General features: G+C 44.0%; 1 protein-coding gene across 1 annotated transcript; it reads left to right on the top strand.

Annotated features, from left to right (window-relative positions):
* Nucleotides 1–3,892: 3,892 nt before the first annotated feature.
* Nucleotides 3,893–20,183, top strand: LOC147087172 (putative G protein-coupled receptor 139). The gene is made up of 2 exons (XM_085978078.1): nt 3,893–4,159; nt 19,282–20,183. Exons 1-2 carry the CDS (start codon nt 3,979–3,981, stop codon nt 20,181–20,183), a joined length of 1,083 nt encoding a protein of 360 aa, XP_085834204.1. The 5' UTR covers nt 3,893–3,978.
* Nucleotides 20,184–22,793: the final 2,610 nt, after the last annotated feature.

Below are 22,793 nucleotides of genomic sequence, written 5' to 3'. Positions count from 1 at the left end.
GATGCAGTGACCATTGGGAAAGGCACAGGCTCCATCCCCGTTCTGTGCTGAGTTTACCTGATCACACACCCGGTGTGGTATTGAGCCCCACACACAGAGTAGGAAAAGCCCATGACCCATCCCCGGCCTGCTGTGTTACCCGACCTCATATCGGCAGTGGTACTGAGCCCCACTCAGAGGATGGCACAGTGTCGAGGGAGCAATACTCTGTATCTAACCCGTGCTGTACCTGCCCTGGGAGTGTTTGATGGGACAGTGTAGAGGGAGCTATACTCTGTATCTAACCCGTGCTGTACCTGCCCTGGGAGCGTTTGATGGGACAGTGTAGAGGGAGCTTTACTCTGTATCTAACCCGTGCTGTACCTGCCCTGGGAGTGTTAGATGGGAGAGTGTAGAGCGAGTTTTACTCTCTATCTAATCTGTGCATTACCTACGCTGGGAGTGCTTGATGGGAGAGTGTAGAGGGAGCATTACTCTGTATCTAATCTGTGCTGTACCTGCCCTGGGAGCTTTTGATAGGACAGTGTACTGTAGGTTTTACTCTGTATCTAACATGTGCTGTACACGCCCTGGGAGTGTTTGATGGGACAGTGTAGTGGGAGCTTTAATCTGTATCTAACATGTGCTGTACCCGCCCTGGGAGTGTTTGATGGGACAGTGTAATGGGAGCTTTAATCTGTATCTAACCCGTGCTGTACCTGCCCTGGGAGTGTTTGATGGGACAGTGTAGTGGGAGCTTTACTCTGTATCTAACCTGTGCTGTACCCGCCCTGGGAGTGTTTGATGGGAGTGTGGAGAGGGAGATTTTCTCTGTATCCAATCTGTGCAGTACCTGTGCTGGGAGTGTTTGATGGGACAGTGTGGAGGGAAATTTACTCTGTATCTAACCTGTGCTGTACCTGCCCTGTGGGTGTTTGATGGGACAGTGTAGAGGGAGCTTTACTCTGTATCTAACCCGTGTTGTACCTGCCTTGGGAGTGTTTGACGGGACATTGTAGTGGCAGCTTTACACTGCATCTATCGCGTGCTGTACCTGCCCTGTGAGTATTTGTTGGGACAGTGTAGATGGAACTTATTCTGTATCTAATCGTGCTGTAACTGCCGGGGCAGCAGTTTAAACTTAAATGGTTGCCATTCTCCACGCTTCACATTCTTAAGATTTAAACCCAGGTACACTGTTTGGTTTTATCAATCCTGTTATTAATATTCTCTGTCTGTTTACACCGGAATGTTGTGTGTCTCGCTGCTCTCTGGGTTCCTCAGGCAGTTCCTTCACGGGTCAGTGCTGTGTGTAGCTATTGAACCGTGGGAGGCGCCATGGCAAGTCTCCATCGTGACCAGAATTGAACACAATACTCCAGCCGGGGCCTAACCAGTGATTTATAAAGATTCAGCATAACTTTGTTGCTATTGTTGTCTGCCTCGGTTTAGAATACTAAGGAGCCAATGCGCTTTATTAAAAACGTATCACCTTGTCCTGCCATCTTCTAAGGCTTGTGTATGTAAACTTCCATGTCTCTTTTTTCCTGCACCCCCTTTAAAATTGTACAGTTTAGTTTATATTGCCTCTCCTAATTTTCCCCCCAGGTTTATCTTTCTCACTCCTCTACATTAATTTTAATCAGCCTTCTGACATTTTTAAATTATTTTAAATCCTTCATGGGATGTGGCCACCGCTGGCATGGCCAGCATTGATTGCCTATCCCTCTTTGCCATTTGGAAGCTTGTGGTGAGCATCATTCTTGAACAGCTCCAGTCCATGAAGGTACTCCCACAGTGCTGTTAGAGGGATTTGCAGAATTCTGACCGAGCGATGATGAAGAAACGACAATATTTTTCCAAGTCAAGATGGCATGTGCGTTGGAGGGGAACTTGTAGTTGCTGGGGTTCATATGCGACTCCTGCCCTTGTCCTTCTAGGTGGAAGAGTTCACGGATTTGTGAAGTGCTGGGAAGAAACCTGAGCGAGTTGCTGCAGTGCTTATTTTAGATGGTAAACACTGCAGCCACGATAGGCTGGTGGCGGAGGGAGTGGACGTTTAAGGTGGTGGATGGATGGGGTGCCGAGGAAGTGGGCTGCTTTGTCCTGAATGGCATCGAGCTTCTTGAGTGTTGTTGGAGCTGATCTCTTTCAGGCAAGTGGAGAGTATTCCAACACACTCCTTACTTGTGCCTTGTAGATGTTGGAAAGTATTTGGGGAGGCAGGAGCTGAGACACTCGCTTCAGAATACCAACATCTGTCCTGCTCTTGTAGCCACAATATTTATGCAGCTGGTCCTGTTAATTTTCTGGTGAATGGTGACCACCAGTATATTGATGGAGGTGGAATTGGCGATGATGATGGCATTGATTGTCAAGTGGCAGTCGCTAGACTCTCGCTTGTTAGAGGTAGTCATTGCCTGGCACTTGTGCGATGTTTGTGTCACTTGCCACCTTTCAGCACAAGCCTGAAATTCGGCCAGGTCTTGTTGCATGCGGGCATGGAATGCTTCATCATCTAAGGATTTCCGAATGGAACTAAACACTGTGCAGTCATCAGCAAACATCCCCACTTCTGACCTGATGATGGAAGGAAGATCATTAATGAAGCAGCTGAAGATGGTTGGTCGAGAACAATGCCCTGAGGAACTCCAGCAGTGATGTCCAGGGGCTGAGATTATTGACCACCAACAATCACAACCATCTTCCTTTTTGATATGTATGACTCCAGCCAGTGGAGAGATTTCCCCGTGATTCCCACTGACTTCAGTTTTAGGAGGGCTCCTTAATGCGACATTCATTCAAATTATGGCTTAATGTCGAGGGCAGCCACTCTAAATTCGCCTCTGAAATTCAGCTCTTTGTCCATGTTTGTAATGACATGGAGCCCAGTGGTCCTGGTGGAATGCAAAGTCAGCTGCAGTGAGCAGGTTACTGATGAGTCAGTGCCATTTACTAGCGCTGTCAGTGACACCTTTAATCAGTTTGCTAATTTCACCAGTCTATCTATGCCCTCCTGAAGCCTAATTCGATCCCCTCAGTTTCATCGGCAAATGTTCAAATTATGCTCTTATATATATATATATGTCTATATCATTAATATATATCAAAAAGAGCAGTGGCCGAATAGCGACGCCAGGAGGGTGCAACAGTGTACTTCCTCCCAGTCTGAACAAGAGCTTTTCACCACTGCTCTTGTTTTCAGTCCATTAGCCAATGTCAGATCAGCGCTACCATTTCCCCTTTGGTCCTAACAAATTTATTCAATGGCACATTATCAACACCATTTTTAAATTCCTTATACACAACAACAACCACGCTACACCCTTCATCCATTTCCATTACTTCATCAAATAACTCAATCAGGTTTGCCAGACACATCTCTGTTAACATATCTATGTTGGTTGTCATTTATTATCCTATGATTTTTCCAAGTGTCATTTAATTTTCTCCAGGAGTATGGCCTCTAGAAGGCTCCCCACCACCGATGTAAGGGGGACTGGCCTGTAGTAAAAGCGTTTATCGCACTCCTTTTTTAACAAAGTGCAACATTTGCAACACTCCATTCCTCTGGCACCACTCCCATATCCAAGGAGGCTTCAAAGACTCTGGCCAGATCCTGCGCAATTTCCACCGTTCCTTCCCTCATCAACTCTCATACATCCCATCAGGGCCAGGGAAATGTTCTACTTTGCTGTGGTATAAGAATTGCGGGATGGACAGGGGTTAATTGAAGCTGTTTGTTCAGTGATTGTAATTAATGTTAGTCTCCAAGGGCTAACTCAAGGTGTTTGTTCAGTGACTGCAATGAATGCCAATCTCTGTGGACTCAAATTTTATCAGTGCATGGTTTCCCTCTTCTATTAATAAGGGTCTCCTTACAATGTGTTATCCTATAGTGCCAGTGAGAGCATTACCTCCAGCGCTAACAGTGATCAGCACGCTGCTCCACAGAGAGGGACTCGGAATCTGAGAATAGTATATTGGAATGTTGCAACAATGGGTCAGAATCTGAGAGCAGTAAATTGGAATGTTACAACAATCGGCAGGAGTTTTATTTGGGAGTTTGACATCCTTGTTGCATATTCTGATGGACTACCATTAGAATTTCGGATACAGTTGGCACTTAAGGTTATTCAATATATTTACTATCCACTCCTTGCTTCTTTTGTTGTTCCTGGTAAGTCTCTCTATCCAGCTATTCTATTAACCATATTTTACTGTATTAATGTTCATGTCATTTACACTCTCTCCTTGCTGCGACTATTATTCCAGGTAAGTCTCCGAATTCAGCTATTAACTCTATAAAGCTTTGCCAACTGTCTTACTGGTCTTGTAAGCTACTCTCTCATCTTTGCTGCTGTTGGTCTCCCTGGTAATTCTCCATATCCAGCAATTTGATCTGTAAACCATGTTTTACTGAATTACTGTTTTGTCATTTAAATCTTGGGAAGAAAGAAGCCATTTTCTTCGGTCCTCGCCATAAACTCCTTCCTCTATCTACCAACTCAGTCCCCTTCCCTGGCCAATGTCTGAGGGTGAACCAGACAGTTCGCAACCTTGCCATTCTCTTTGAAGCTGAGATGAGCTCCGACTTGATATCCTATGAATCACCAGACCAGCCAACTACCACCTCCATAATATCATCTGTCTCCGCGCTTCCACTGCATAAACCCTCATCTGTGCCTGTGTTAAATCCTGACTCGACTATTCCAATGCTCCACTAACCGGCCTCCCAGTTACAAGCATCCATAAGCTAGGGCTCATCCAAAACTCTGCTGCCCATATCCTAACTAGCATAAGTCCCGTTCACCCATCACCCCTGTGATCACTGATCTACATTGGTTCCCGATCCGGCAATAGCTCGATTTTAATATTCTAATCCATGTGTTCAACGCCAACAATGGCCTCACCCCTCCAATTAGTCCCATTCCCTGCTCTTTTCCCCATAGTCCTGCAAAGTGCTCCCCTTCAAGTATTTATCCAATTCCCCTTTAAAATTTAATTTCTTTCCCTCTCTACCTCTCCCAGTCTTTGTCTCTATTTTTTACTTCTATCCTTCACTCTATCTCTCTCTCTCTTGTCTCTCTCTGTCTCTTGCTCGTAGTATCTTAGAATAGTACAGCACAGAAAGAGGCCATTCGACCCATCGTGTCCATGCTGTCACTTTGAATGTGCTATCTAATTAGTCCTACTCTTTAGCCAGAGCCCTGTAAATCACTTTCCCTTCAACTAAATATCAAATTCCCTTTCAAAAGTTGCTGCTGAATTTGCTTCTATCACGTTCTCAGACAGTGCATTTCAGATCACAACAACTCACTGCGTAAAGAAAGTTCTTCTCATCTCTCCTGTGGTTCCTTTCCAAATATTTTTATTCTGTGTCCTCTGTTTACCCACCATTCTTCCACTGGAAACAGACTTACTTACTCTATCAAAACCCTTCATGATATTTAACATCTTTATTGAATCTCTCTTTATGAAAAAGGACAAGGATAGACGAGGAAAAAGGTTCTCAGTTGGGGAAAGGATAATTTTACTAAGCTGAGATGTGATTAGCAAAAGTGAACTGGAAACTGCTACTTGACGGGAAATCAGTGCCTGAGCAGTGGGAGGCATTCAACGAGGAGTTAGTGAGGGTTCATGGCAACAGGGTGGGCCTCCCAAATCCAGAGTCCCCTGGATGTCACGAGGCATACAGGGCAGGATAAGGGGGAAAGGGAAGAGTTTGACTGTATCCAGGAGCAAAATAAGACAGAAAGCCCAGAGGAGTACAGAGATCGCAGGGTTTCAATTAAATAATGAAATTAGGAAAGCACAGTGAGGGCATCAAAGATATTGACAAGTAAAATCATGGAAAACCCAAAGATGTTTTACCAATGAATAAAGATCATGAAGATAACTGAAGACAGATTACGGCCTATTAGAGACCAAAAAGGTGGAGGCAGGAGTCGTGGGATTCATCCTTAATAAATACATTGCGTCTGACTTCACAGCAGAAGGGCTAATGCTGACATTGTTGTTAAGGAGGAGGAGTCTGAAATATTAAATGATATAAATATAGTGAAAGAAGAAATGTAAAACAGCTTACCAGCTTTGAAAGTAGATAATTTCCAGCCCCGGGTGAAATGTATCACAGACTGTTAAGACCGGCAGCAGATGAAACAGTTTAGGGTCAGACCATTATTTTCTAATCCTCTGTGGCTACTGGCATGCCGCCAGAGGAATGGAGTAATTCTTACTCTCTACAGTGGTTTAAAACGGGAGAAAGGGATAGACCAATTACAGTCCAGTCAGCCTGGATTCGGTGCAGGAAAAATTATTGGAAAAACCTGACAGTCAGTATAAATCGGCATTTAGAAAGGCATGGTACAATCAAGGACTGTCAGTATGGATTTGTTAAGGGAAGGTCTTGTTGAGTAACTTGATTGAATTTTTCGAGGAAGTAACGAGGAGGGTCGATGAGGGCATTCTATTTGCCATAGTCTGTATAGATATTAGCAAGGCCTTTGACAAGAGCCCGAATGACAGGTTGGTCAAAAATATAAAAGACCATGGCATCCAAAGGAATGTGGCAAGTTGGGTACAAATATTGGCTCATTGGCAGGAATCAAAGGGTAATGGTAGACGGGTGATTTTGTGACTCGAAGGCTGTTTCCAGTTGAGTTACACAAAGCTCAGTACTGGCTCCCATACTTTTTGTGTTATATATCAATGATTTAGACTTCAATGTAGGGCGCACCTTTAAGAAGTTTGCAGATAATACAAAAATTGGCTGTGTTGTTGATAGTGTGGAAGAAAGCTGTAGCCGGCAGGAAGATATCATTGGTCTGGTCAGGTGGGCAGAAACTTGGCAAATGGAATTCAATTTGGATATGTGAGAGGTAATACATTTGGGGAGGGCTAATAGCACAAGATAATCAACAATAAATGGTAGGATACTGAGAAGTGTAAAGGAACAGAGGGACCTTGAAGCGCATCTCCACAGATCTCTGAAAGTAGCAGACCATTTAAACAGGGTGGGTAAGAATGTATACTGGAAACTTTGCTTTATTAACCGATGCATAGAACATAACAGAAGGGAGGTTATGCAAGAATTGAATAAAACACCAGTTAGGTAATAGCTAGAGTATTCATTACAGTTCTGGTCATCACATTACAGGAACGATGTGATTCCACTGGAGAGGCTACAGAAGAGATTTACGACATTGTTGCCAGGACTGGAGAATTTTAGTTAAGAGGAAGATTGGATAGTACCTGGATATGCACTTGAAGGGCTGTCAGCTGCAAAGCTATGGAACAAGAGCTAGAAAGTGGCATTAGGCTGGATAGCTCTTTTGCAGCCATCGTGAACACGATGGGTTGATTGGCCTCCATCTGTGCTGTAAAGGTCTATGATTCTTAACCTTCGCTGCTCTAAAAAAGAACAATCCCAGCTTCTCCAGTCTCTCCTGGTAACTGAAATCCCATATCCTTGGTACCATTCGGGTAAATCTCCTCGACACCTTCTCCAATCCTTGAACTGTTGGCTAAAGTGTGTTTCTTAGAACTGGACACAATATTAAAGCAGGGGCCTAACCAGTGATTTAGAAAAGGTTAGCCTTTCTTCCAGAATTTTGTTATCTTTGCCTCAGTTTGTAAAGCCAAGGCCTGCATTTATGAACAGATGTCGCAAATTGTCCTGCCACCCTCAAAGATTGGAATAAGTACACCCCAGGTCTCTCTGATCGTGCACTCGCTTTAAAATTGTGCAGTTTAGTTTATATTGCCGCTGCTCATAATTCCTGCCAAAATGTATCACTTCACCCTTCTCTGTGTTTAATTGTATCTGTCATTATTCTGCCCGTTTCACAAGACTGTCTGTGCCCTCCTGAAGTATTTTACTGCCCTTCTCACCGTTTATTAACATTTATGCATTTCCTGACATCTGCAAACTTTGAAATTCTGTGGTGTGTACCCAAATCTTTGTCATTGATGTAGATAACAGACCCGTGGTCCGAACATGCACCCCTGGTGGACACCACTGTAGGCTTCCCAGCTACTGAAAAACAACCATTTGCCACTATTACAATAGCAAAATACTGCAGATGTTGGAAATCTGAAAATAATAGAAAATGCTGGAAACACTCAGCAGGTCAGTCTGCATCGAATGAGAAACAAGATCAACGTTTCACGCTGAACCTTTCGACAGAACTGGAAAAAGTTAAGGAAGAGTAATTTTAAGCAGGGGCAGGGAGGAGGGGCAGAAGGAACAAAGGGGAGGTCTGTGATCGGATGGAAGACAGGAGAGATTGACCTACAAAAGGGATGATTGTGTAAGGCAAAAGGAGAGGAAATGGGACAAGTTAGGAAACAAAAGGAGGCTCTAGATGATGTGTGAATGATACTGGCTGCAACATTAGCAGATTTCTTGTGAGGAAACAAAAGAAAAAAATCTATATAAAGAAATACAGGGGCCAATTTATAGTCTGAAATTGTTGAAGTCGATGTTAAGTCCAGAAGGCTGCAAAGTGCCTAATAGAATGATGAGGTGCTGTTACTTGAGCTTACTGTGGTTGACACAGCCCTTGACCGTGAGCGGTCCATTTCCCACACTTCTGCTCTCACCACTTCCCCTCCCTCCCACAAGCACGACAGAGCGACCCTTCCCCTCAGCTTTCACCCCACCAGGCTGCACATTCTGCGGATCATCCTCCTCCATTTCCGCCACCTCCAGCGTGATTCCACCACCAAACACATCTTCCCCTCACATCCCCTTTCGGCATTCCGAAGGGACCACACCCTCCATGACACCCTGGTCCACTCCTCTATCACACACAACACCCCTTCCCCTTTGCCGGGCACCTTCCCATGAAAGCGCAGGTGATGCAATACCTGCCCTTTTATCTCCCCCCTCCAACTGTCCAGGGCCCTATACATTCCTCCAGTGTAAGCAGCGATTTAATAGTACTTCTTACAATTTAGTTTATGGTATTCACTGCTCACGATGCGGTCTCCTCTACATTGGGGAGACCAAACACAGATTGGGTGACTGCTTTGCCGAACACCTCCGTTCAGTCCGTAAGGGTGACCCCGAGCTTCCTGTCGCCTGCCACTTTAATTCACCGCTCCACGCCCACCCTGATCTCTCCATCCTCGGACTCTTACACGATTCCAATGATGTTCAACTTAAGCTCGAGGAACAGCACCTCCTCTTTTTATTAGGCACATTACAGCCTTCTGGACTTAACATCGAGTTCAACAATTTCACACTCTAAAGCGGACCCTGTATTTCTTTATATTATTTCTCTTGTTTGCTCACATGGTAGCTTTTAATGTTGCTGCAATCATCATTTGCACATCGTCTAGAGCTATATTTTGTATCTTATCTTGTCCCATTACCTTTCCTTTTTCCTAGCACCATCATCCCTTTTGTCAGTCAATCACTCCTGCCTTCCATCCTATCACCGACATTCCCTTTGTTCTTTCCGACCCTCCTCCCTGCCCCCGCTTAAAATCTATCTTCCCTAACATTTTCCAGTTCTCACGAAGGGTTCGACCCGAAATGTTGACTCTATTTCTCTCTCACTCCATGCTGCCTGACCTGCTGAGTGTTTCCAGCATTTTACTGTTGTTATTTAATTTAACACTACTCTCTGATTTCTGTCGCTTATCCAATTTACAAGACATGTTGACACTGAACTTTTAATCCCATTGGCTTCAATGTTGGTACTGTGTGGTACTTTATCAGACGCCTTTTGATGGATAGGCAAATTGAGAAAGTATAGGCAGTTTCAACCATAGCATCATAGAATCATAGAATGGGTGGGCCAAGTTGTGCTGCCGCCCGCTCTGATCACAGGCCTCACCTGGGTTCATCAGTGAATAACAAAATAATTGAATATTATCCAATTAAGAAGATTAAATTCAATAAACACCTAAACAAGAGGGCAGAGCCACAGCCAGTGACACAGAAGCACTCACACAAGCTTTTTAAGGGGGCAAGACTAGTCACACAGGTTTTTCAAAAAGACAGGACCAGTCACACAGTCTTTTTATGGAAACAGGACTAGTCACACAGTCTTTTTATAGAGACAGGACACATCACACAGTCTTTTTAAAGAGCCAAGAGCAGTCACACAGGCATTTTATAGAGACAGGAACATATACACAGTGTTTTTAAAGAGACAGCACAAGTCACACAGTCTTTTGAAAGAGACAAGACCAGTCACACAGGCTTTATAAAGTGACAGGAACAGTCATACAGTCTTTTATGGGACAGGACCAGAAACACAGTCTTTTAATAGAGACAGGACCAGTCACACAGGCGTTCGAAAGAGACAGGACCAGTCACACAGGTTTTGTAAAGGGACACGGCCAGATACACAGGCTTTATATAGAGACACGACCAGTGAAACAGTCTTTTTAAAGAGACAGGAACAGTCATACAGTCTCTTATGAAACAGGACCAGTCACAGGGTTTTATACAGACAGGACCAGTTACACAGGCTTTATAAAGAGACAAGTCCAGTCACACATGCTTTATAAAGAGACAGGACCAGACACACAGGCTTTGTAAAGAGACAGTACCAGTCACACAGGTTTTATAAAGAGACAGGACCAGTCACACAGGCTTTATAAAGAGACAGTACCAGTCACACAGGCTTTATAAAGAGACAGGATCAGTCACACATGCTTTATAAAGAGACAGGACCAGACACAGAGGCTTTGTAAAGAGACAGTACCAGTCACACAGGCTTTATAAAGAGACAGGACCAGTCACACAGGCTTTATAAAGAGACAGGACCAGTCACACAGGCTTTATAAAGAGACAGGACCAGTCACACAGGCTTTTTAAACAGACAGGACCAGTCACACAGGCTTGTTAAAGAGACAGGACCATCTACACAGGCTTTATAAAGAGACAGGACCAGTCACACAGGCTTGTTAAAGAGACAGGACCAGTCACACAGATTTTATAAAGAGACAGAGCCAGTCACACAGGCAATTTAAAAAGAGACAGGACCAGTCACACAGGCAATTCAAAAAGAGACAGGACTAGTCACACAGACTTTTTAAAGAGACACGACCAGTGACACAGGCTTTATAAAGAGACTGGACCAATCACACAGGCTTTGTAAAGAGACAGTACCAGTCACACAGGCTTTATAAAGAGACAGGACCAGTCACACAGGCTTTATAAAGAGACAGGACCAGGCACACCGGCTTTATAAAGAGACAGGACCAGGCATACCGGCTTTATAAAGAGACAGGACCAGTCACACCGACATTTTAAAGAGACAGGACCAATCACACAGGCTTTTTCAAGAGACAGGACAAGTCGCACAGACATTTTAAAGATACAGGACCAGTCACACAGGCTTTATAAAGAGACAGGACCAGACACACAGGCTTTATAAAGAGACAGGACCAGTCACACAGGCTTTATAAAGAGACAGGACCAGTCACACAGGCTTTTTAAAGAGACAGGACCAGTCACACAGGTTTGTTAAAGAGACAGGACCAGTCACACAGATTTTATAAAGAGACAGAGCCAGTCACACAGGCAATTTAAAAAGAGACAGGACCAGTCACACAGGCAATTTAAAAAGAGACAGGACTAGTCACACAGACTTTTTAAAGAGACACGACCAGTGACACAGGCTTTATAAATAGACTGGGCCAATCACACAGGCTTTTTAAAGAGAGAGGACAAGTCAAACAGACATTTTAAAGAGACAGGACCAGTCACACAGGCTTTCTAAAGAAACTGGACCAGCCAGACTGGCTTTTTAAAGAGGCAGGATCATTCCAACAGGCTTTATAAAGAGACAGGACCCAAGAAACATGATTTATAAAGAGACAGGACCAGTCACACGGTCTTTATAAAGAGACAGGACCAGTCACAGAGGCTTTTTATAGAGGCAGGACCAGTCACACAATCTTTTTAAAGAGACAGGACCAGTCACACAGGCTTTATAAAAGGGACATGACCAGTCACACAGGCTTTATAGAGAGACAGAACCAGTCACACAGGCTTTATAAAGAGACAGGACAAGTCACACAGTATTTATAAAAAGACAGGACCAGTCACACAGGCTTTATAAAGAGACAGGACTCGTCACACAGGCTTTATAAAGGGACAGGACCAGACACACATGCTTTTTAAAGGGACAGGACCAGTCAAACAGGCTTTATAAAGAGACAGGATCAGTCACACAGGCTTTATAAAGAGACAGGACCAGACACATATGCTTTTAAAAGGGACAGGACCAGTCAAACAGGCTTTATAAAGAGACAGTACCTGTCACACAGGCTTTATAAAGAGACAGGACCAGACACACAGTATTTATAAAGAGACAGGACCAGACACACAGGCTTTATAAAGAGACAGGACCAGACACACAGTCTTTATAAAGAGACAGGACCAGACACACAGGCTTTATAAAGAGACAGAACTAGTCACACGGTCTTTTGAAAGTGACAGGACCAGTCACACAGGCTTTTTAAAGAGACAGGACCAGTCACACTGACATTTTAAAGAGACAGGACCAGTCACACCAGCTTTATAAAGAGACAGGACCAGACGCAGAGGCTTTATAAAGAGACAGGATTAGTCACACAGGCTTTATAAAGAGACAGAACCAGTCACACAGGCTTTTTAAAGAGACAAGACCAGTCAAACAGACTTTTTAAAGAGACAGGACCAGTCACACAGATTTTATGAAGAGGCAGGATCAGCGACACAGGCTTTTTAAAGAGACAATACCAGTCACACAGGCTTTATAAAGAGACAGGACCAGACACACGGGCTTTATAAAGAGACAGGACCAGTCACACCGGATTATAAAGAGACAGGACCAGAGACACAGCCTTTATAGAGAGACTTGACTGTCACACAGGCTTTATAAAGAGACAGGACTAGTCACACAGGATTTTTAAAGAGGCAGGACCAGTCACACAGGCTTTATAAAGAGACAGGACCATTCACACAGGCTTTTTAAAGAGGCAGGACCAGTCACACCAGCTTTATAAAGAGACAGGACCAGGCACACAGGCTTTATAAAGAGACAGGATAAGTCACACAGGCTTTATAAAGAGACAGAACCAGTCACACAGGCTTTTTAAAGAGACAAGACCAGTCACACCGGCTTTGTAAAGAGACAGGACCAGTCACACTGGATTATAAAGAGACAGGACCAGAGACACAGCCTTTATAAAGAGACGTGACCAGTCACACAGGTTTTATAAAGAGACAGGACCAGTCCACAGGCTTTATAAAAAGAGACAGGACCGGTCAAACAGGCTTTATAAAGAGACAGGACTCGTCACACAGGCTTTGTAAAGAGACAGGACCAATCACACAGGCTTTATAAAGAGACAGGACCAGTCACACAGGCTTTATAAAGGGACAGGATCAGTCACACATGCTTTATAAAGGGACAGGACCAGTCAAACAGGCTTTATAAAGAGACAGGACCAATCACACAGGCTTTATAAAGAGACAGGACCAATCACACAGGCTTTATAAAGAGACAGGACCCGTCACACAGGCTTTATAAAGGGACAGGACCAGTCACACAGTATTTATAAAGAGACAGGACCAGACACACAGGCTTTATAAAGAGACAGGACCAGACACACATGCTTTTTAAAGGGACAGGACCAGTCAAACAGGCTTTATAAAGAGACAGGACCAGACACACAGTATTTATAAAGAGACAGGACCAGACACACAGGCTTTATAAAGAGACAGGACCAGACACACAGGCTTTATAAAGAGACAGGACCAGTCTCACAGGCTTTTTAAAGAGACAGAACCAGTCACACAGACATTTTAAAGAGACAGGACCAGTCACACAGATTTTATGAAGAGGCAGGACCAGCGACACAGGCTTTTTAAAGAGACAGGACCAGCGACACAGGCTTTTTAAAGAGACAGGACCAGTCACGCAGGATTTATAAAGAGACAGAACCAGTCACACCGGCTTTGTAAAGAGACAGGACCAGACGCACGGGCTTTATAAAGAGACAGGACCAGTCACACCGGATTATAAAGAGACAGGACCAGAGACACAGCCTTTATAAAGAGACTTGACCAGTCACACAGACATTTTAAAGAGACAGGACCAGTCACACAGGCTTTTTAAAGAGACAGGACCAGTCACACCAGCTTTATAAAGAGACAGGACCAGGCACACAGGCTTTATAAAGAGACAGAACCAGTCACACAGGCTTTTTAAAGAGACAGGACCAGTCACACAGATTTTATGAAGAGGCAGGACCAGTCGCACAGGCTTTATCATGAGACAGGACCAGACACACAGGATTTTTAAAGAGACAGGACCAGTCACACCGGCTTTGTAAAGAGACAGGACCAGTCACACTGGATTATAAAGAGACAGGACCAGTCACACAGGAATTTTAAAGAGACAGAACCAGACACGTATGCTTTATAAAGAGACAGGACCAGTCAAACAGGCTTTATAAAGGGACAGGACTCGTCACACAGGCTTTATAAAGGGACAGGACCAATCACACAGTATTTATGAAGAGACAGGACCAGACACACAGGCTTTATAAAGAGACCGCACCAGTCACACAGGCTTTTTAAATAGACAAGACCAGAAATACCAGCTTTATAAAGAGACAGGACCAGTCACACAGACATTTTAAAGAGATAGGATCAGTCACACAGGCTTTTTAAATAGACAAGACCAGAAACACAGGCTTTATAAAGAGACAGGACCAGTCACACAGGCTTTATAAAGAGACATGACCAGTCACACAGGCTTTATAAAGAGACAGGACCAGGCACGCAGGATTTTTAAAGTGACAGAACCAGTCGCACAGACTTTATAATGAGACAGGACCAGTCACACAGGCTTTATAAAGAGACAGGACCAGTCACACAGACATTTTAAAGAGACAGGACCAGTCACACTGGTTTTTGAAAGAGACAGGACCAGTCACACAGGCTTTATAAAGAGACAGGACCAGACACACAGGCTTTATAAAGAGACAGGACCAGTCACACAGGCTTTATAAAGAGACAGGACCAGTCACACAGACATTTTAAAGAGACAGGACCAGTCACAAAGGCTTTATAAAGAGACAGGACCAGTCACAGTCACACAGGCTTTTTAAATAGACAGGACCAGAAACACAGGATTTATAAAGAGACAGGACCAGTCACAGGCATTTTAAAGAGACAGGACCAGTCACACAGGCTTTTTAAAGAAACAAACGCTGCAAACAAAAGTGCCTCGAAATTACTCTCGGGCTGTGTTGTAAAACAGACGGTATCAGTTCCGAAATTCCGATTGAATTTATTGGCCATCAGATCTGTCTTTACAGATTATCAGTCCATTAATGTTCATTCACAGGTTCTAATATTGAACTGAATAAGGCCCCTTAGAACCTACTTATTTTGCAGACACTTATTCGTAATATATGTACTTGTCCTTAATATAGAGAAATGTTTAATAAAGTTAGTGTAATTAGTAGGTTCTTTCCCACATATCATCCCTATGTCTACAGATATTAATGCATAACACTTTTGACTTGTGCCTTATAGGTGTTTGAGATAATTTGGGGAGTCAGCAGGGGAGTTACTCACCGCAGAATTCCCAGCCTCTGACCTGCTGCAGTAGCCACGGCATTTATGTGGCTGGTCCAGTGAGTCTCTGTTCAATGGCGACTCCTAGGATTTTGATGTTGGAGGATTCATAAGAATATAAGATGTAGGAGCAGGAGTGGGTCATTTGGCCCCTCGAGCCTGCTCCGCCATTCAATGAAATCCTGGCTGAACTGATCTTGGTCTCAACATCACTTCATTTTCTGCTCCAAATAACTCTTGACTCCCTTATCCTTCAAAAATGTGTCTCTCTCCACCCTAAATATATTCAATGACTCAGCCTCCCCAGGTCTCGGTGGTAGAAATGCCATTGACTGTCAAGTGGAAGAGGTTAGATTCCCTCTTGTTGGAGGTGGTCATTGTCCGCCACTTGTGTGGGGAGAATTTACCGTAATGACACCAGGGATGAGGGATTTCAATTACTTAGGGAGTGGGGGGTTGGGAGACAAGAAATGCTCGGATTGTTCTCCTTATAGCAGAGAGGTTTAGTGGGAGATTTGAATAGTGTTCAAAATGATGAGGGGTTTTGATACACTAAGCATGGAGAAACGGTTTCCACTACCTGCCTTGTCATTACCAAAAGGACGCAGAAAAAATTAATCGGTGAAAGAAACAGAGAGCAGAAAGAGAACTTTGGTCACAGTGAGTTTTTATGATCCGGAATGAACTCTGAAAGTCTGGTGGAATCAGATTCAGTCGGCTCAGGTCATAGCACTCTCAACTCAAAGTCAGAAGGTTGTGGGTTGAAGTCCCACTCCAGCGAATTGAACACAAAAATCGAGGCTAACACTGCAATGCAGTACTGAGGGATCGCTGCAGTGTTGAAGAGGCAGTATTGAGGGAGCATTGCATTGTCGGAAGGGACTTTTTTGGATGTGACGATAAACCGAGGCCCCGTCTGTTCTCTCAGGTGAACGTAAAAGCTCCCACTGAAACATATCGAAGCAGAGCAGCAGAGTTAACACAGTGTTCTAACAAATATTTATCTCAATCAACATCACCAAAGGAGATTATCTGGTCATTATCACATTGTTATTCGTAAGAACTTGCTGTGCACAATTTGGCTGCTGCGTCTCCTGCAGCAGTGGCTACACTTCAAAAGCACTTCATTGGCTGTAAATCGTTTTGGGACATCCTAAGATCTTGAAAAACGCTACATAAATGCAATTCTCTCTTTCTTTCTTAACTGTAAGTTACAAAAGGTAATTGGATATATACTTGAAAATGAGACATCAGGGCTATGTGGAAACGACTCAATTTTTCACTACCATTCACGACATGATATGACAGCTTTGAAATAATCTGATCTGTTGGTTGTGGGATCACTTAGCTCTGTCCCATTTCATCCACTGAGCACGATGTTAGTGGCATATGAATGCGAGACTAATCTCCACAAATATTTTGCAGTGGTCAGTTCTACTAATATCGTCATGGACAGATGCATAAGCGATAGGTAGGTTGGTGAGGACGAGGTCAAGCAGGCTGTGCTGTCATCTTGGTTCTCCCACCACCTGCCACAATCCCCGTCTAACAGTGATGTTGTGTACATGGACTTCCAAAAGGCATTGGACAGCACGGGCTCTATGGGATGATGGCGTCTTTCTGTGCTGTAACCATTCTATGATTCCATGTTTTATATTTTCCTTTTTCTGTCACTTTCTCGACTTTTATTCATAGATTTAGATCAATCCTGGAAGAGAAACTCCGTTCTCCCTGTTCTGTCATCCGTATTTTTGGACTCTACAGGAATCATGGGATATGGTGATGTGGAGGGGGTGGGGTGACATTTAGATTTCATGTCGAAGATTAGCCATGATCTAATTGATTGGCAGAGAAAGCTCGAAGGGTCGTGTGGCCATCTATGCTCCTAATTCTTATGGTATTTGTTTATGGGCGGGTGAGATATTGCGCGTTTGCTCATTATCCAGCTATTATTTCAGTAAAACACTGCATTACTGTTCTTGTCATTTACTCCCAAAACCCCCGCCCTGGCTACTGTTGGTGTTCCTGGTAAGTCTCTGTATCCAGCTATTAATTCTGTAGATCATGTTTAACTGTATTTCTCTCTTTGTCATTCGCCATCCCATCCCCGCTGCGGTCAGCTATTGATTCTGAAGGTGATATCGTGTTACCAAGATTCTAATCTTTTATATTCAACTCAAGCAAATTTATTGCACGTGACTTTTTATTTAACGATATTCAGTCTAGTATCTACACTGAACATTTGTGACAGATCCGAAGAATGTTGTCTTGGTTTAGGAGACACTTCACCGAATGGCGAATGTTCATCGACCTGTAACGTTAACTCTCTTTCTCTCTCCACAGATGATACCTGACCCGCTGAATATTACCAGCATTCTCTGTTCTCATTTCAGATTTCAAGTATCCACAGTATTTTGCTTTTGTTTTCACCTAATGCTGGTTATGGTGACTTACAGAATCACAGGAACAAATCCTGGCAGATCATGAACACATCTTTAAATGCCTGAAATATCCGCTAATCATTCAGTTCCAGCCAGTTTCCCACCATCTGCAGTTCTGCATTAGTGGCGCTGTGGCTGATGGTTAAAGTAGGAATACAAGGATAATTTACATTCTCACAAAATGCTCATTCAGAAAGATTCATTATATTTATTTCCAATCTTGGTTCTGACTTTACAATTGTATTCCATACCCGCCTGTCACAGTTCAGTGGATCTCTCAGTGAGACACAGAGTGATTCTCTATTGCCTCCTGCTGTACTTCAGGATAAACAATCCCAGCTGATTGTAACTGAAGTACGGAGGATACAAAATCCTTTGATATCTTTTTGTCTAATATTCTCTGCACAAGTTGGAAACTAACAGTTGAAAAAGTACAAGGATAAAGCTCTTTCATTTGTGTTCAGATAATTTACAAAAGCTTTTGGCGGCACTTTGCCTGTGGGATCAGTCATCTAATTCAGATGCTGATAAATGCTTTTAGTGGGACATTACCTGGTGATGGATAGCTATTTACTTTAATTTAGCGTCCATTATTTGCAATGTTACGTGGCCAATATCCATTTCAATGAGATACAATTGATTTATTTCAACAAAAATGCAGAAAACTAAATTTTCAAAACACTTGTGAAAACCCAGTTATCTTTATAAGTTATTATTTTAGCATTGTCCTATTGCACCCGTGCATTTTACATACAATTGCCTGTAGTTATTGCCAACGTTGCAGTTTCTGTATTTTGCTGTTGCATTCATTTTCAGTTCTAGATATAATGGATATTCTAACTAGGAGCAGGAGTACAAGCAGGATTTCCCCCCTCCCTAACACAGGGGCACAGAAGTTAATATCCCCGGTCCAAATGCTGACTGATCCCGGGCACGAAGGAATCCTGAGAGGTTCTGTTCCGTTGTGTCTCTGACAACTCGGACGGTGCTTTTTTCTGCTTACTAAATATAGATCGATCATTTAATCACTCATTGATCATACATCGTTTACATTAATGATATATTTATTCCCATTTCATTTATTGATTCCACAATGTATACCGATTATTCTTACAATGAACCCTGTACTCAGCTCCACATGTAAAAGAATTAGAATATATCATTGAATTTCGCCAATGAATTGCATATTTGACCCCGAATTCCATCAAATTGCAATTTTTTCCCCAGCCTGATGTATAATTTCCCTTTTATTTTCCTTCCTCACAGTGAACTTAGTTACAATTGTGATCCTGTCCCGCGGAAAGTGCGGTCTCTCCAAATGTGTCACTCGCTACCTGGTGGCCATGGCAACGTCGGATCTACTGCTCGTTATCCTCGACCTGATATTGAGGCACATTCCGATTATTTATTGGAGACAGTTTGATTTTGTGCGGTTCATCCCCGTGTGTAATATCCATGCCGTCCTGCTTTATGCAGCCACAGACTGTTCTGTCTGGTTCACCGTCACTTTCACCTTTGATCGATTAGTGGCCATTTGTTGCCAGAAGCTGAAAACTAAATATTGCACCGAGAAAACGGCAGCTGTGGTTCTAGGAACAGTGGCTGTGCTGAGCGGTTTAAAGAACATTTTCTGGTATTTTATGTTCACAGATCAATATTACCTTGCGAATATCCCCTGGTTTTGTATTGCAACATCTGATGTTATGGATTCACGGGTCTGGGGAATAATCGAGTTCCTTCATTATATTCTCACCCCGTGTGTCCCATTTGTTTTGATTCTGCTATTCAATGCTGTCACCGTCAGACACATTGTAGTGTCCAGCAGAGCCCGCAGGAGACTCCGGGGTCCCAGCAGTGGGGACAATCCAAGAGACCCAGAGATGGAGAGCCGCAGGAAATCCGTAATTTTACTATTTGTTATCTCGGGCAATTTCATCGTTTTATGGACAATGTTTATGGTGTATTTTTTATGGTACCGGATGAGGTATTTGGGGTATGGCACTGTATATATACCATATTATGTAAGGGAAGTGGGATTCGGGCTGCAGATGCTGAGTTGCTGCACAAACACTGGCATCTATGCCATGACCCAGACTAAGTTCAGAGAGCAGTTGAAGAATATGGGGAAATATCCCTTCACTCTGATTGTAAAATTCATTAAAATATGAGAAGAAATGGCGACTTTGCAGCCTGAGAGCTCCCTGGGTCAGATATTGTGGTGAGCCACTCGCCCCCGGAACGCCACGGGGCCGGTAATTGGGGATATTCACATGTTCACTCAAAATCTGCCTACACTGTGCTCCCTGGGGTTGATTTTGTGTTGAGCCAGAATCACGTAGGCCACCGTCCCATGGGGCCAGTGATCGGAGACATTCACACACTCACTCACACACTGTCTACACGGAGCTCCATGGTCCTGATAGTGTGTTGAGCCGCTCTCCCCTGGGCCACGGGACCAGCGGTCGAGGACATTCACACACTCACTCACATTCTTTCCACATTGGGCTCACTGGGGATGATATTGTAGTGAGCCGCTCTTACCCAGGCTGCCCTCCCTTGGGGCTGGTGATCGGGGACTTTGAAACATAGAAGATAGGAGCAGGAGTAGGCCTGTCGGCCCATCGAGCCTGCTCCACCATTCAATGCGATCAAGGCTGATCATCCAAATTCAGTACCCTGTCCCTGCTTTCTCCCCTTACCCTTTGATCCCTTTAGACTTAAGAAATATATCCAACACCTTCTTGAATATATTTCATGAAATGGCCTCCACCGCCTTCTGTGGTAGAGGTTCACCACTCTCTGGGTGAAGAAATTCCTCCTCATTTCTGTCCTAAATGGCCTACCCTTTATCCTTAGACTGTGTCCCCTGGTTCTGGACTCCCCGACTATCGGGAACATCCTTCCTGCATCTAGTCTGTCCATTCCTGGTAGAATTTTATAAGTTTCAATGAGATCACCTCTCCTTCTTCAAAACTCCAGCGAGTACAAGTCCAATCGACCCAATCTCTCCTCATACGTCATTCCTGCCATCCCAGGTATCAACCTGGTGAATCTTCGCTGAAATACTTCCATGGCAAGAACAACCTTCCTCAGATAAGTCGACCAAGACTGCACACAATACTCAAGATGTGGTCTCACCAAGGCCCTGTACAAGTACAGCAAGACATCCTTGTTCCTGTACTCAAAACCTCTCGCTACGAAGGCCAACATACCATTGGCCTTCTTAACCGCCTGTTGCACCTGCATGCTTACCTTCAGCGACTGGTGCACAAGGACACCCAGGTCTCGCTGCACTTCCACTTCTCCCAATCTATTGCCATTTAGATAATAATCTGCCTTCTTGTTTTTGCCACCAAAGTGTACAAGGTATTGGTGAGACAACACCTGGAATACTTCATACAGTTGTCGTGTCCATACTTAAGAAAATACATACTTTCGCTCGAGGCAGTACAAAGAAGGTTCACTCGGTTAATCCCGGGGATGAGGGGTTTGACATATGAGGAGAGGTTGAGTAGATTGAGACTCTACTCATTGGAGTTCAGAAGAATGAGAGGAGATCTTATTGAAACATATAAGATTGTTAAGGGGCTTGATCGGGTGGATGCGGTGAGGATGTTCCCATTGATGGGTGAAACTAGAACTAGGGGGCATAATCTTAGAATAAGGGGCTGCTCATTCAAAACTGAGATGAGGAGAAACTTCTTCAGTCAGAGGGTGGTAGGTCTGTGTAATTTGCTGCCCCAGAGAGCTGTGAAAGCTACATCATTAAATAAATTTTAAACAGAAATAGACAGTTTCCTTGAAGTAAAGGGAATTATGGGTTACGGGGAGCAGGCAGGAAATCGGACATGAATCTAGGTTCGGATCTGTCATGGCCCTGTGGGTGGCAGAGCGGGCCCAGGGGCCGTGTAGCCTGGTCCTGCTCCTACTTCTTGTGTTCTAATTCTTGTTAGATTACAGGAGGTGGTTTTTTCACAGGGATTAGTGGAGACCTCGGGAACAGGCTGCTAGCTAGGAGTCCCTCAAGTGTAAATTGGGCCTGTTCCTGGCTGGGGTGGAGATCACCTATTACAGAAGGTAAGTACTGCAGGAAATACAGGGAAAGAGTAATCCACTGGACGAGTTTCAATAGCCTAGATGGGTCGGAGAGGAATTTCCCAGATTTTTTCTCCCAAATTGGCCATTGGGTTTTTTACCTGGTTTTTCGCCTCTCCCGGGAGATCAAATGGGTTCGGGTGGGATGGAGAGTGAAAGCAGATTAGAGGTTAGGATCAGACTGATAGAACGGATTCTTTTACCCTCAGTCTGGTTCAGTAATCACTGAGTCGAATGCAACTGGAGAGTTCAAACGATTTATTATCCGCGGACTTTAAGGCAACAGTGAACCCAGTCCTTCACACCGTACAATATCCACTTCCGCGGATTGAAGATATTTTCGTCTCGCAATCTGGAGGGAAATGGTTCACTAAGATTGATCTGGCCCAGGCGTATCTGCAAATGGAGGTAGAAGAAGCATAAATAAAATACCTCACAATCAACACCCATAAAGGCCTCTACCCATACAACCGGCTGGTATTCGGGGTAGCATCAGCTCTGGCTATTTGGCAAAGGGCAATGGCACAAGTCCTGCAAGGGATCCCAGGGACCCAGTGTTATTTGGACGACATCCTGGTCACGGGCGAAAATGACAGTGATCACCTCGCCAACCTGGAGCATGTGCTCACTAGATTGAAGGAATATGGGCTCCGAGCTAACCGCCCCAAATGCGAGTTTTTTAA

The sequence above is a fragment of the Somniosus microcephalus genome, unplaced genomic scaffold (assembly GCF_052327205.1).
Source record: "Somniosus microcephalus isolate GS21.2 unplaced genomic scaffold, FLI_Smic_1.0 unresolved_chr6, whole genome shotgun sequence".
NCBI classification, from domain to species: domain Eukaryota; kingdom Metazoa; phylum Chordata; class Chondrichthyes; order Squaliformes; family Somniosidae; genus Somniosus; species Somniosus microcephalus.
Note: the sequence above shows the minus strand (reverse complement) of the source record. Positions and strands in the feature narration are given on the sequence as shown.

Coding starts and splice junctions, on each gene's coding strand:
- LOC147087172 (XM_085978078.1), top strand. CDS start 3,979: ATGGGTCAGAATCTGAGAGCAGTAAATTGGAATGTTACAACAATCGGC. Junction 4,160..19,281: donor TGCTTCTTTTGTTGTTCCTG/GTAAGTCTCTCT, acceptor CCTTCCTCACAG/TGAACTTAGTTACAATTGTG.